The sequence below is a fragment of the Pristiophorus japonicus genome, chromosome 5 (assembly GCF_044704955.1).
Source record: "Pristiophorus japonicus isolate sPriJap1 chromosome 5, sPriJap1.hap1, whole genome shotgun sequence".
Lineage (NCBI taxonomy): Eukaryota > Metazoa > Chordata > Chondrichthyes > Pristiophoridae > Pristiophorus > Pristiophorus japonicus.
This window is the reverse complement of record NC_091981.1, coordinates 140,754,557-140,770,977: the sequence shown is the minus strand read 5'-3', so window position 1 is coordinate 140,770,977 and position 16,421 is coordinate 140,754,557. Positions and strand designations below refer to the sequence as shown.

Sequence of the window (16,421 nt, the reverse complement as noted above, 5' to 3'; positions counted from 1 at the left end):
CTGCAGGTAAAGCCGCGCTCGGCGGCAACGGTTCTGTAAAGAGCCGCCGCCGGGCAGCCTACACCGGCAAAGGCACCTTCAGCCAAAGATATATTTCAAACCATGGAGAGTCCACAGAGCGAATAAAGTTTGAGTCGCTGAAAGCAGCCCAGACGACGGCTCCACTTCTAGTCCTTTCCCCTCCTCCCGTCCTCAACCCCTCCCTCCTGTCCGTCCGTGACCCCTCCCTCCCGGCTGCTGGTAAGTGTGACGCCCGGCTCTGGCGCTCCATCGAGCGGCCACAACGACTTGCGCAACACCCCCTGTCTCTATCTAATAAGGAAGAAGCAGCTTGTGTGTGGGAGACACGCACCAGAGATAAGCACGCTTTATATGTTCTTTCTTGGATTCATGCGTGTACTCGCCGTCAACTGTGAGGTTTTCACCCGCTGAATTCTATAAAACGTTCACAAAAGAAAACATTAAAAATTGATTCGGGGAGAAGGTGACTGCGCCTTTGCCGAGGATGAACACCAATAGTATTTACGCCAGCCGTAAGAGGCGAAAGCCAGTTCAGAAAAGGTAAGATTGTGTCAGTTAACGTGGACTGCAGCTCTTTTTGCAACATTGCCCCAAGTGCCGCAGCCAGTTTGTTGCTGTCGGAGACTTTGAGCGTGTTAAAAATTTCAAAGCGGTTTTGCCGTATGGTGACAAGTTGGCTAATGTTGAACCGTCTGTCAGCTTCAGAATTGTCTCGAGGCTTTTTTGTTTTGTATCTATATCGCAAGCTGCTTTATTTTGGTGACTTACAAATCTGATCTCTGAAGATCCTGATTTATCGCCCTTTAAGTTGCAATGATAATTTAGAAATAACAATTTTTTAGTCGTGGTTCTGCGGTCGATTTGTTAAGTTTAGTACCGATTGAACAGTCGCAGGGTAGTCTGTGATTTTTGTTGATCTTGTTACCATTACGATAGTTAGAACTGTTGTAAACATGTAGGTAAATAACTATAACTCAATTTAAAAAAAAACCTACCTACCATTCATCCTAAACCGAAGATTTTATGAAAATCCACGTACATAACGGAAGGTGACTCTTGGCATGTATTCTTGAAACCTAACCCCAAACCATGCCCAAAATAATAACCCTGAGTGGCTGCAATGCAGTTGCGAGACTATAATCTAACTTTAGTGTTCCCTTTTGAAAATAAATATTTAACCCGTTTGCTTGTAAATTGTGTGACATTCAGCAATAGCATTTATCCACAGTGAAAGGTTATATGTTCCTTAAGTAACGTGCAGTACACTTCAAATCAAATATTTACAACTTAAAACACATCCCAAATTTATATAGTAGTATTCCCCTAGCCAGAACATTTGCGTTTTTTTAGTCTTTTCCTTCACCCCTCCATACAAGTACAATTGAATTAAAAAAAAATTGTAGAACAAGGAAGAGGAGTGGAAATTATAACTCCTTGCCACTATCGCAAACTTTTGGGGGGGCGGTCGGAGGAGGTAGGTGTTTGTGATGTCATCTGTTATATTTAGAGATGACGTCACCATTGCCTCCCTCCATTTTCACTGAAAGGGAGGGAACGTTTCATAGTGACATCACTTGAACCACTCTACAATATGTGCAACAACACAGCTCTTGTGTTGAAATTTAAATTTGCATCCATCATTTAATTACTTACCTAACATGCTGTATATAAAGAGACAGACGATCTGGATTCCACCAAGTTGATTACCACACTTGTAATTTGCTGATTCTACTCCTAGCTTATAGAGTATTTTCCAATTATATCCTCTGTATGTATTTCATCAGAACTATTTGTCGAAAAATGGTAAGACAGGAGTGGTTCAATTTTCATAACACACTTCCCCACCTCCCCAAGTACATGGTTTGGCTGGAAACTTAAAAAAAAGCGTGTTTGTCACTTTGGAGCCACTGCATGTGCTTCTCCACGTGTCTCACTAAATCTACATTATGACTGGCCGGAAGTGAGAGATTGTACACATGGGGGTAAACCTCCGGTAATGCAGTTTATTTGACGCAAACCGTGTCTGTGACGACCACAATATGGAGCTGGCATCACTTGGTTAATTTTGCCTAAACCACTACACTTCTCCATCTTCTGTTGAACTGCTGAATTAACTGAAAGTTGCATAATCTTTGTGTTTTGGCTTTTAAAACAAAATCTACTGCTACATTTTAGGCCATGATGTCGTCATCATCATAGGCAACCCCTCGAATCGAGGATGACTTGCTTCCACGTCAAAAAGTTCACAGGTGTTTCAATCAAGGACCTAATATTCCAGGTCCCAAACTAAATCTTGAAGGGTGGAAGATGCCTGTGCGTGGATTTTTTTTAACGTGTGGTGACTGTTGCACACCAGGTACCACACGGACTTGACAGAGCTAGGTCTTGATCCAGTGGTAAGGATTACCCAAGACGACTGGAGACCAGCTCTGCTGCATCGCAGTGTGGGCTGGCCCGTGCTGCCCCTGGTCCCGAACTCGCGCCTCTCCTGGGCCCCGATCACATCCCTCTGCAATCTCTTGCCGCTCCTTCGCCCTGACCCTACTGCTCCTGCTATACCTGCCCATGCTCCAATCACCGACCTGGATCTTGGCATCATCCCTCTTCACTGCCATTGCTCTCCTGCTCCAGCATGTGCTGCTCCCTGAAGTGGTATGACGCCACGTTGCTTCTTCTGCTTCCCGTTCGGAGCAGGCCAGGGAGCGGAAAGAGCAGTGTTGCGGCCTGGCCCAGTAGGCTGAGCAGCCCCCAGCCTGCGAGCACCATCGGAGAAGGCCATTGATGTATTATGTGATGCAATGCCTGTTAAGTCCTTACCATTTTGAAATTGTGCTCCCACTATCTACTTGACAAAAAGGGGAAAGGGAAGAAAAATATCGATGTCTTTACACCTGCAGGTAAAAGTATAGGGAAACTTCATTTATTGTCAGACTTCAAAAATTAAGTTTAAACAATAATTACAGTGAGAATCTGATGGTACAGAGCTTTGTGTATGTTTGTTTTTTCTTTAAATATTGAGTGACATGTCCACCTCCTTGACTGAGCTTTTGATCACCTTTACAAGTATCTAATTCTTTGGCTCAGCATCTATTTTTGGTCTAATTGTGGCTGCAAAGCACTTTTGGACATTTTTCTACATTAAAGGCACTATATAAATGCAAGTTATTGTTTTTAGATGTTGTGTAATTCAGAGTTTCCTCAGTGTAGGTTTTTCAATCAGCACTTTACACATGCAAAATAACATCTGTAAGCTTTATATCTGCTAAGTCAGTCCAGTTTCATTTATTGGAAAAATGCCACCTATGGTAAAGGGCAGAAGTTGGCAGCTGTACAGAGAAACCATTATAAGGCTCCCAGTTTAACATATGAATCTACTAATGTTGCTAATAACATTGGAAGCAATCCAGTGTGCAACAATGCAAGTTTTAAAAAAGTTTTTTTTTAGAGACTATTGAAAGCCCTACCACATGTGCGTACATTTTTCATCCATTGAACATGGATGTATATAGAAACAAACTCATAGATGTATCTTTCATGTGGTGTTTTTACTAGAGGGCCAGAGAGGGATGGCTGGAGATGATACTGCAGGGATTACTTCTTCCCCAGTTTTGTATGCTTTTTCTTTGTCTGCAAAATTTACGATATTTTAGAGTCTAGTCCTATGACTCATTCTTAGCCAAAAATGTTGTTTACTTTATTAAATTTAGTGGAGCTAGAAATTTGAAACTAGCTTAGTGACAACTTTTTAAAATTATCATTTGAGAATGATATTCAAGCTGTGTTTTTTCTTAATTTTATATATACTGTAATGTAGCAAACGTTTAAATTAACTGATAATTTAAAGGGACTGTCACTCACATAATATAACCTTTCAAAAATGTACAAGCAATTTGTTCCGATAGCTAACTGAGAGATACGGCGATACTCCACTTTAAAATATCCAGTCATCCTTACTTTGTTCTTTTTACTTGTGACCACAACCTGTCCTGTGTATTCATCATTAGCAATTGCACTGATTTTTCTGAAGTTTGAATGCAACCTGTAGTAGGGTAAATAGATTTCTGGAACAAAACTTGGGAGGAAACAGGAATGATGGAGTGCCCTGCTAAAATAAAGTACTTTGGATGAAGGAGGGAGATACTGATACTAGTATTGGTCTCACTTTGGCTGTCGGCTCTTGAATAGTATAGAATTAAGAGCCCATTGCTTGTGGAGTTTTGCCCTCCTCGTTGGTAAAGGTGGCATTGTAATGCAGATTGCCAGTGGGGGCTGGAGGTAGGGAAGATAAAGTTTCATTTTTTTTTAAATAGAAAAACTTTTCTGATCTCAAGCATTCAGATTTTGCAGAACTCGGCATCTAACAGATGTATTCTATAAATTCTGCTTAGCAGGGGAGTACATCTGCTTTTGTTAAATGTTGGTTAGGTGCCTTCTAAAGGAAAATAACTCCAGGAAGATAGGATTGTATAACAAAAATGTTTCTGAGGGGAAGTATTTTGTACAACAACCACTTGTATTTATGTTGTGCCTTAAATGTAGGAAAACATCCCAAGATGGAAAACAAAAGAAATGGCTGCTGAACCCTAGTGGGAGAAGCTGGTCAAGAAGATGGGTTCAAGAAGTATTTCAAAGTTGGAGAGAAATAGAGAGGCAGCAGACTTTAGGGAGTGAGTTTCAGAAAATAGGATTGAAGCAGCTGAAGGCTCTGCTTCCAATGGTGGGTTGAAGGGGGGGACTGGGGATGCAAGAAGAGCAAGGCTAGAGGATTGATGTGTAGAAGAGGACATAATGGTGAAGGACTACAAAAGCGAAATACTGCATATACTCAAAATCTGAAATCAAAACAGAAAATGCTGGAAATACTTAGCAAGTCAGGCGGCATCTGTGCAGAGAGAAACAAAGCTTCAGGTCGATGACCTTTCATCAGAAATGGAAAAAGTTAGAGATGTAACAGGTTTTAAGCAAGTACAGAGGTAGGGAAAGGGAGGAGAGGAAAGAACAGTGATAGGATGGAAGGCAGGAGAGATTAAATGATACTCGTCATTGATAGTGTCAACAACAATAATACTTTTAACAAACTAAAACATCTCAAGATGCTTTGCAGAAGCATTATCGGACAAAATTTGACATCGAGCCATATAAGGAGATATTGGGACAAGTGACCAAAAGCTTGGTCAAAGAGGTAGGTTTTAAGAAGCATCTTAAAGGAGGTAGTGAGACGACGAGATTTAGGGAGGGAATTTCAGAACTTCGGGCCTAGACAGCTGAAGGCATGGCATATGGTGGGGTGAATGAAATCAGTGATTCACAAGGGGCCAGAATTGGAGGAACACAGATCTCTGAGGGTTGTAGGGCTGGAGGAGGTTACCAAGTTAGGGAGGGGCGAGGCCATGGAGGAATTTGAACACCAGGATAAGAATTTTAAATTCAAGGCATTGATGTACATCAATGAGAACAGGGGTGATGGATGAACGGGACTTGGTGCGAATTAGGCAAGAAATTTAAATGGATTTATCCACAAGTGAGGTCATGGTTAGCAAAAACCTTGTTTATGAGAGAGCAAATATTCTGGAATATGATGCAGAACACAGCAGTGATTGATTTGGCACTGTTATAGCTGGAGAACAGGAGGGGTAGGAAGGAAGTCAGAAAAGTTAACTTCAGAGTGATCGGGGTTAACGGTTGTTGGAATGGAGGGATAAAACAGTTGTGGTTGCTGCAATAGGAATGCAAGACAGTTCCAAGAGGGGAGCATAGTGATGCTATGGGTTTGTTTGGCAGAGACTCTAGCCTGACTTGGAGGCAGAAGAAATGGTAGGCCAAGAGTAGTGTTCATGATGCAAGAGAAGAGAAGAGAAGAGTGCGAAGTTATGAGTTATGGCTGGAGGAGCTGCAGAGGAGGAGGAAGAGTGAGCAGAGTGGTCAAACAAAAGCTTGATTTAGGAGGGGCAGCCAATATGTGCATGAGAGTGGGCATATTGCAGGGGTCAGTGGCAGAGAGATCAGTGCGGCAAGTAAGATTCCTAAGATCGGGACTGATGAGAGGAGTGATAGGGGTTAATAGTTATTTTAATGGAATTGCTGTATTCCTAAATGGATACATCTGCACTGTGTTTTGTGCCTTTTAAAATTGGCCAGTTATGCATTTTGTGAGAAGAGTTTTCCAGCCAATCAGAAAACTGCACATGGAACTTTGAATTGGTCATCTCATTTGAGTGACAAAGTTGATTTTTTTGACTTTCCTTTCCAGTGTGATGTCATGTGCAAGAGTGTGAGATAATTCTGTGAGTCACAGAAAAGAGTTCATGATGGCCTAAAAACCAGTGCGTAAGTGCAAAGAGTAATCAAAAAGGCTAATGGAATTTTATCGCTTATGAGGGTTGGAATACAAAAGTGAGAAAATTATGCTTCCGTTGTATAGAGCACTGGCCACATCTTGTCTGCAGTGCTGTGTTCAGTTTTAGCCACAACACCTCTGGAAAGGTATATTGGCCTTGGAAGGGAGTACAGCACAGAAAATACAGAATGGTACCTGGCTTAAAAGGGGTGAATTGTGGACAAGTTGCATCAACTTGGTTTCTAGTCCCTTGGGTTTAGAAAGTTGAAGGATGATCTAACTGAGGTATTTAAAATTAGAGATATGGGGGCCAAAATTCAGGGGCTCTGAGAGACCCATTAATGCCCATTTGCCACGGGCATTCATCAAAATCGAATGGCTGCTGCTTTGGGGTCAACTGACTGACTGATTTTTCGGCCTGGACCCCATACCGCCCGGTGCTGATGACTGCCGCAAGCGAGTCATCAGTTGATGCACCACCGCTTTTAATTGCAGTAAAAACTTACCGACCTAAATTCAGCTCGACCGTCGATCCCCCGCTGCACGGTACCCCTGAAAGATTTTTCTGTCGGTGCAACTTCTTGGCACTGATTGTTGCCCAGCAACGTGGCAGCCCTTAAAAGGGAGGGCCCACTGCTGCGGCCGTCATCTGTTAATTTTTGCCGGACGACTTCCCGATCGGCCGGCAAGACCGTGCCCCTGGATTTGGCCGGACTGCCAATGGGGAGCCTGGCATCCCCTCTTGGGTGCGAGGCCGCTAGCCCGGCTGAAACCCTCCATGGTAGCCCGGTGGCCAAAGATAAATAAAAGGCCGAATCTCTCCTCTTTAACGGAGGGGAGAGAGCGTGGTGATGCACATGCGCTGTGACATCACCACTACTTCACTGCTGATTGACAGCAGCGGAGTCCCAGTCCGCCGCATATTTAGCCTCTCAGCCTGGCTTTGAGTCTATGGCATTATGACACATTTCCTCTGGGGACTCTGAAAAACTGTCAAAGTCGTGAAAATGGCTCTTCCGACCGCATCAAGGACCCATGCAGTAAGTACAAAGAAAGAATCATAGGGTGCCAGCTTTCTTACGCTGCTGAATTTTGGCCCCATGATAAAGTAGCTTCTAGTGGCTACAGAGAAACTATTTTTGCTGCTGGGAAAATCTCGAACCAAGGTGCATAATCTTAAAATTAGAGTGTGGTGTCTCTGCACCTTACTACAAACTCACACGAGGCATGGATATATCAGACACTGTCACTCTGTGACCTTCATCTTTATTGCCAGGACCAAGGAGAGTGGACCCTGGATGGGACCTCCCCATTTATACCTGGAAACCCAGATGAGGAGTGTCTCCCGCAAGTTCACCCCCTGTGGTCAGGGTGTGCATTTCTAGGGTACAGGTACAGTGTACATGAGTAAAAGTTACATGACTGTCATTGCAAGATGGTTAAATACATGACATCACCTCCCTCAAGTCTTTTTGTTTCAGAGGTTAAGTCTGTCAGGTGGTCGATGCTCTCTTGTGGAGTGCCGCAGTTGTGGCTCTGGTGGCTGAGCCTCGGCATGCGTCTCTGTCACTTGAGATGATTCTGGCCTGGCCGCAGGGACTGTGCATGCTGAGGACTGTCTTTGTTGCTCGTGCGCTGGCAGTGGTGTGGGTGCCATCTCATGCTCTTCTTCCGGTTCCTCCGTGTCTATACTGAACCTTTTCTTTACTTGGTCCAAGTGTTTGCGGCATATCTGCCCATTGTTTAGTCGGACCACCATGACTCTATTTCCTTCTTTGCCAATTACAGTGCCACTTGGGTCCCAAAGCATGGTTAGGAACAAATACCGGGTCATCTATTTCTATACGCCACCCCCTTGAGTTTCGATCATGGAGCTCGGTTTGGGACTCGTGCTTGCCCTCAACAATGACTGCCAGGGCTGGGTGAATGAGGGACAACCGCGTTTTGAGCGTGCGTTTCATGAGGAGTTCCGCTTGCGGGACTCCCGTGAGCGAGTGCGGCTAGGACCTACAGGCCAGCAGGATGCGCAATAGGCGGTACCGAAGGGAGGGTCCTTGGATGCATAGCATGCCCTTTTTTATGATTTGGACCGCCCGCTCTGCCTGGCCATTGGAAGCTGACTTGAACGGCGCTGTCCGGATGTGCTTGATACCATTGCCTGACATAAACTCCTGGAATTCATGGCTGGTGAAACACGGGCAATTGTCGCTGACCAGGATGTCCGGCAAGCCATGGGTCGTGAAAACCGTATGCAGACTCTCCACGGTGATGGGTGTTGTGCACGAGTTCAATATGATGCACTCGATCCACTTCGAGTATGCATCGACAACGATCAGGAACATTTTCCCCATGAGCGGGCCCACATAGTCACTGGCTGAGTGGGGCCTCCCTGGGGGCATTGCCCAGCTGGGCACACGTCATGCACCTGCGAACCCAGTGTTCCAGGTCTGAGTCAATCCCCGGCCACCATACATGTGGGCAATGACCCTCATTAACACGATGCCAAGGTGCTCGCTGTGGAGTTCCATAATGAACGCTTCCCTTCCTTTCTGGGGCATGACTACCCGGCTGCCCCATAGCAGGCAGTCGGCTTGGATGGAGAGCTCATCCATCCATTTCTAAAACGGTCTGACTTCCTCGGGGCATGCCCTGTGTGCGAGCGCCCAATCCCCAGTCAGGACACATTTCTTTATCATGGATAGGAGGGGGTCCCTGTTGGTCCAGAGTTTGATCTGTCGGGCCGTGATGGGGGAGCTCGCAGTGTCAAAAGCCTCGACGGCCATGACCATCTTAGCGCTCTGCTCTGGCGCCCCCTCAGTGGTGGCCAGTGGGAGCCTGCTGAGCGCGTCAGTGCAATTTTCGGTGCCTGGCCGATGCCGTATGGTGTAGTCATATGCGAGCTGATGCATTGGCGTTGACAGCCTTGTTGTCAGAAAACAAGGATGTTAACGGCTTGTGGTCCGTCTCTAGCTCGAACTGTCTACCGATAAGGTACTGGTGCATCTTTTTCACACCGTACACACACGCGAGTGTTTCCTTCTCGACCATGCCGTATCCACACTCTGCCTGGGAGAGCGACCTGGAGGCATAAGCCACCGGTTGGAGTCGGCCGTCATAGTTACCCTGCTGCAACACACACCCAAACCCGTAGGATGACTCATCGCATGTTAAGACCAGTTTTTTTTACAGGGATCATAAAAGTCACCAGTTTGTTGGAACACAGCAGGTTCCTCGCCTTATTGAAAGCCCGTTCTTGACAGTCCCCCCAAAACCATTCACACCCTTTACGCAGGAGCATGTGTAACGGTTCCAACAATGTGCTTAAGTTCGGCAGAAAGTTCCCAAAATAGTTCAAAAGTCCCAGGAATGATCGCAACTCCGATGTGTTGCCGGGCCTAGGTGCCCGGCGGATCGCCTCCGTTTTTGATTCAGTGGGCCGGATCCCTTCTGCGGCAACTCTCCTGCCCAAAAACTCGACCTCTGGGGCCAAAAACACACACTTGGCCTTTTTCAGCCGCAAGCCTACCCAATCCAATTGGCGTAGCACCTCCTCCAGGTTGTGTAGGTGTTCTTCGGTGTCTCGATCCGTTATGATAATGTCATCTTGGAATACGATCGTTCCAGGAATGGATTTGAGCAAGCTTTCCATGTTTCTCTGAAAGATGGCTGCTGCCGAACGAATGCCAAACGGACATCTGTTGTAGACAAATAATCCCTTGTGCATCGTGATGATGGTCAGAAGCTTGGATTCTTCAGCCAGTTCCTGAGTCATGTAAGCCGAATTGAGGTCCAACTTCATGAACAGCTTGCCACCCACCAACGTGGCAAAAAGGGCCTCCATTCTCGGAAGCAGGTATTGGTCTTGCAGCAATACTCGGTTGATGGTGGCTTTGTAGTCACCACAAATCCTAACTGAGCCATCTGCTCTGAGGACGGGAACGATGGGACTTGCCCAGTCGCTGAATTCAACGGCTGAAATTATGCCCTCTGTGAGCAGCCTGTCCAGTTCACATTCAATTTTTTCACACATCACATACGGCATCGCTCTGGCTTTGTGGTGCACTGGTCTGGCGTCCGGAGTGTTGCGTATCACTACTTTAGTGCCCTTGAACGTTCCGATCCCAGGTTGAAACAGTGACCCAAATTTTTGCAGGACCTGTGAGCATGAACTTCGCTCCATGGATGAAATGGCGTGCACATCCCCCCATTTCCAATTCATCTCAGCTGGCCAACTCCTCCCCAAAAGCGCGGGGCCATTTCCCGGAATGATCCAGAGTGGCAGCCGGTTCTGTAATCCATTATGTGTTACCACCAAGTTTGCGCTGCCCAGCACTGGGATGATCTCTTTGGTGTACGTCAGTAGCTGCGTCTCAATGCATTCCAGTTTGGGCCTGCTGGCTCTGTGTGACCGTAGTGTCTCAAATTGTTGGGCGCTCATGAGTGACTGGCTAGCTCCCGTATCCAGCTCCATGTGAACCGGGATGCCATTTAGTAAGACTTTCATCATCGTGGGTGGCGTTTTAATATGAGCTGTGGACGTCAGCTACATGAACCCATTGAACTTCAGCATCTATGGCTTTACCCCAGGCCTCATCCTGCATTGCAGACCCCTCATCTGGTTCCTCTGTCTCGCAGATTAGCCTCGCTAATGCCTCATTTTTGCACATCCTGGCCAAGTGTACCATTGACATTTCAAATCCTACAGGTATATTGCTGGAACCTGCAGCTTCTTGCAGTGTGTCTACCCCCGCACCTCCAGCATGAGCTGAGATTGAGGTTGCTGTTAACAAAAGGACTAATACCAGGCATTCCTCTCTGCTCATTTGGCTGTTTCTAAGCACTCTGATGGTGGGTGTTAATGGTCCCATCGCGGGACGCATTGTTCCTCGAGATGGCGTGAATTGCCGATCCCCTTTCCATTGTCCTTGTTGCGGGCTCACCCGAGAGCCTGTTGCTGCCTGGGTGGTTTCGAAATGCTCTTGCCTGCCTGCGGGGTCCCAAGCTGCGCTCACCATGTTAACTCCCTGGTCCGTCACCACGTTTGGACCAGGGCTGCGTGCGTAAATTAGCTGGGTTTCCTCTTCCCCTGCCATAAAGGTCTGAGCTATCAACGCCGCCTCTTCGAAAGTCAAGTCCTTAGTCTTTAATAAGAACATAAAAACATAAGAATTAGGAACAGGAGTAGGCCATCTAGCCCCTCGAGCCTGCTCCGCCATTTAATAAGATCATGGCTGATCTGGTCGTGGACTCAGCTCCACTTACCCGCCCTCTCCCCGTAACCCTTAATTCCCTTATTGGTTAAAAATCTATCTATCTTTGACTTGAAAACATTCAATGAGCTAGCCTCAACTGCTTCCTTGGGCAGAGAATTCCACAGATTCACAACCCTCTGGGAGAAGAAATTCCCTCTCAACTCGGTTTTAAATTGGCTCCTCCGTATTTTGAGGCTGTGCCCCCTAGTTCTAGTCGCCCCTACCAATGGAAACAATCTCTCTGCCTCTATCCTGTCTATCCCTTTCATGATTTTAAATGTTTCTATAAGATCACCAAGGAGTAAAGACCCAGTCTACTCAATCTATCATCATAAGGTAACCCCCTCATTTCTGGAATCAGCCTAGTGAATCGTCTCTGTACCCCTTCCAAAGCTAGTATATCCTTCCTTAAGTAAGGTGACCAAAACTGCACGCAGTACTCCAGGTGCGGCCTTACCAATACCTTATACAGTTGCAGCAAGACCTCCCTGCTTTTGTACTCCATCCCTCTCGCAATGAAGGCCAACATTCCATTTGCCTTCCTGATTACCTGCTGCACCTGCAAACTAACCTTTTGGGATTCATGCACAAGGACCCCCAGGTCCCTCTGCACCATGGCATGTTGTAATTTCTCCCCATTCAAATAATATTCCCTTTTACTGTTTTTTTTTCCCCAAGGTGGATGACCTCACACTTTCCGACATTGTATTCCATCTGCCAAACCTTAGCCCATTCGCTTAACCTATCTAAATCTGCTTGCAGCCTCTCTGAGTCCTCTACACGACCCGCTTTCCTACTAATCTTGGTGTCATCTGCAAATTTTGTTGCACTACACTCTGTCCCCTCTTCTAGGTCGTCTATGTATATTGTAAACAGTTGTGGTCCCAGCACTGATCCCTGTGGCACACCACTAACCACTGATTTCCAACCGGAAAAGGACCCATTTATCCCGACTCTCTACTTTCTGTTCGCCAGCCAATTCTCTATCCATGCTAATACATTTCCTCTGACTCCGCGTATCTTTATCTTCTGCAGTAACCTTTTGTGTGGCACCTTATCGAATGCCTTTTGGAAATCTAAATACACCACATCCATCGGTACACCTCTATCCACCATGCTTGTTATATCCTCAAAGAATTCCAGTTAGTAAGTTAAACATGATTTCCCTTTCATGAATCCATGCTGCGTCTGCTTGATTGCACTATTCCTATCTAGATGTCCCGCTATTTCTTCCTTAATGATAGCTTCAAGTATTTTCCCCACTACAGATGTTAAACTAACCGGCCTATAGTTACCTGCCTTTTGCCTGCCCCCTTTTTTAAACAGAGGCGTTACATTAGCTGCTTTCCAATCCGCTGGTACCTCCCCAGAGTCCAGAGAATTTTGGTAGATTATAACAAATGCATCTGCTATAACTTCCTCCATCTCTTTTAATACCCTGGGATGCATTTCTTCAGGACCAGGGGACTTGTCTACCTTGAGTCCCATTAGCCTGTCCAGCACTACCCTCCTAGTGATAGTGATCATCTCAAGGTCCTCCCTTCCCACATTCCTGTGGCCTGCAAATTTTGGCATGGTTTTTGTGTCTTCCACTGTGAAGACGGAAGCAAAATAATTGTTTAAGGTCTCAGCCATTTCCACATTTCCCATTATTAAATCCCCCTTTTCATCTTGTAAGGGACCAACATTTACTTTAGTCACTCTTTTCCGTTTTATATATCTGTAAAAGCTTTTACTATCTGTTTTTATGTTTTGCGCAAGTTTACCTTCATAATCTATCTTCCCTTTCTTTATTGCTTTTTTAGTCATTCTTTGCTGTTGCTTAAAATTTTCCCAATCCTCTAGTTTCCCACTAACCTTGGCCACCTTATACGCATTGGTCTTTGATTTGATGCTTTCCTTTATTTCCTTGGTTATCCATGGCTGGTTATCCCTTCTCTTGCCGCCCTTCTTTTTCACTGGAATATATTTTTGTTGCGCACTATGAAAGAGCTCCCTAAAAGTCCTCCACTGTTCCTCAATTGTGCCACCGTTTAGTCCTTTTTTCCAGTCTACTTTAGCCAACTCTGCCCTCATCCCACCGTAGTCCCCTTTGTTTAAGCATAGTACACTCGTTTCTGACACAATTTCCTCATCCTCAATCTGTATTACAAATTCAACCATTTTGTGATCACTCATTCCGAGAGAATCTTTTACGAGGTGATCATTTATTTTTCCTGTCTCATTACACAGGACCAGATCTAAGATGGCTTGCTCCCTTGTAGGTTCTGTTACATACTGTTCTAAGAAACAATCCCGTATGCATTCTATGAATTCCTCCTCCAGGCTACCCCGTGCGATTTGATTTGACCAATCGATATGTCGGTTAAAATCCCCCATGACTACTGCTGTTCCTTTTTCACATGCCTCCATTATTCCCTTGATTATTACTTTGAGCTTTATGAGCTTCCTGAAAATGTCGGCATGAAAAAGTCCCTTAACATCTCCCCCCTGCAGGCATCGGAGAATTAGAGACTGGCCAAGCGCCGCAGTTCCGCCACAAAGTCCGAGACGTTTTGTCCCTCACGACACCGGTGAGAGTAGAACCGGTGCCGGGCCATGTGTCCGCTACTCACCGGCTTGAGATGCTCACTGATCAGCTGGCTGTGCTCTTCAAAAGACTTGTCCGCCGGCTTTTGGGGTGCGAGCAGGTCTTTCATCAGTGCATACGTCTGTGGTCCGCAGCTTGTCAGTAGATGCGCCCTCCGCTTGTCAGCCGCTGTCTCTTCCAGCCAGTCCTTTGTGACAAAGCTCTGCTGGAGTCTTTCCACGAAGTCGTTCCAGTCCTCACCCACACAGTAACGTTCCTCTGTGCCATCGGTGGCCATCCTTGTGGTTCGGTGATTCCTGTTTCTCTTCGCCAAATGTAGTATCCCTGCACCTTACTACAAACTCACACGAGGCATGGATATATCAGACACGGTCACTCTGTGACCTTCACCTTTATTGCCAGGACCAAGGAGAACAGACCCTGGGTGGGACCTCCCCTTTTATACCTGGAAACCCAGGTGAGGAGTGTCTCCCGCAAGTTCACCCCCTGTGGTCAGGGTGTGCATTTCTAGGGTACAGGTACAGTGTACATGAGTTACAGTTACATGACTATGTCATTGCAAGATGGTTAAATACATGATATAGAGCTAGGTCGAGAACAAGATTGATAGATTTTTTTATTAGGTAGGAGCATCAAGAGATATTGAATAAAGATGGTTTAATGGAGTTGAGGTGCAGGTCAGCCATGATCAAATAGAATCGTGGCACAGGCTTAAGGGGCTGAATGGCCTACTGCTACTCCTATGTTCCCCAGATTAAAAGGCTATGTGATTGATCAGATGAATATGCTTTTTCTTTTCAAATTATGTAATTTCAAATGCAACTAAAATTTAGCTTCTCCCAATTTGTTTTCAGTGCTGCTTCTAAATCATTCCAGAGGCCTTCATGGGTGCCAACCACCCATACAAATAAGTCATCAGGAACTTCTGGAGAGTTAATGGTTTTTGAGGTCTAGATACACTTAACCACTCACTGGTTTGTTTTTGTCGTCTTGCCCAAATGACTTTATCCTGGAAAATTTTGTTGGTGGGATTTTCTCTGAGGCATTGTGCTCCTTGTCATAGCGATGTTATGGCAATGCAGTAGAACTGAGAATGTTTGCACCCATCCGCTGCATCATAAACTTGCAGATGCGGTATAGCATGGACTAGATGCAGATTAAAATTCCCCTTGCAGCGTCCCGCGAGTGTGTTTTAAGATGGTCTTAAACAGCATCACCTGCAATATATGTGTGCTATATTTCTACTTTGCAAATCAATCATGTTTTGTGGCCTTTTAATGACTGCTCGATAAGTGCCAAATTATGGGCAGTTTTGAGCTGTGGATTTGTATCCACTAAAACCATGATTGAGACTGCTCAAACATAGAAACATAGAAAATAGGTGCAGGAGTAGGCCATTTGGCCCTTCGAGCCTGCACCGCCATTCAATAAGATCATGGCTGATCATTCCCTCAGTACCCTTTCCTGCTTTCTCTCCATATCCCTTGATCCCCTTAGCCGTAAGGGCCATATCTAGCTCCCTCTTGAATATATCCAATGAACTGGCATCAACAACTCTATGTGGTAGGGAATTCCACAGGTTAACAACTCTGAGTGAAGAAGTTTCTCCTCATCTCAGTCCTAAATGACCTACCCCTTATCCTAAGACTATGTCCCCTGGTTCTGGACATCCCCAACATCGGGAACATTCTTCCCACATCTAACTTGTCCAGTCCCGTCAGAATCTTATACGTTTCTATGAGATCCCCTCTCATCCTTCTAAACTCCAGTGAATAAAGGCCCAGTTCATTCAATCTCTCCTCATATGACAGTCCAGCCATTCCTGGAATCAGTCTGGTGAACCTTCGCTGCACTCCCTCAATAGCAAGAACGTCCCTCCTCAGATTAGGAGACCAAAACTGAACACAATATTCCAGGTGAGGCCTCACTAAGGCCCTGTACAACTGCAGTAAGACCTCCCTGCTCCTATACCCAAATCCCCTAGCTGTGAAGGCCAACATACCATTTGCTGCCTTCACTGCCTGCTGTACCCGCCTGCCAACTTTCAATGACTGTTGAACCATGGCACCCAGGTCTCGTTGCACATCCCCTTTTCCTAATCTGCCGCCATTCAGATAATATTCTGCCTTCGTGTTTTTGTCCTCAAAATGGCTAACCTCACATTTATCCACATTATACTGCATCTGCCATGCATTTGCCCACTCACCTAACCTATCCAAGT

General features: G+C 45.7%; 1 protein-coding gene across 1 annotated transcript in view; it reads left to right on the top strand.

Annotated features, from left to right (window-relative positions):
* The first annotated feature begins 296 nt into the window (after window positions 1-296).
* LOC139264468 (aryl hydrocarbon receptor-like) overlaps window positions 297-16,421 on the top strand; it is a 302,097-nt gene continuing 285,972 nt past the window's right edge. The window contains exon 1 of the mRNA XM_070881001.1: window positions 297-561. Within this exon, the coding sequence (XP_070737102.1) occupies window positions 506-561 (56 nt within the window). The 5' untranslated portion in view covers window positions 297-505. The remainder of the gene's footprint in view (window positions 562-16,421) is intronic.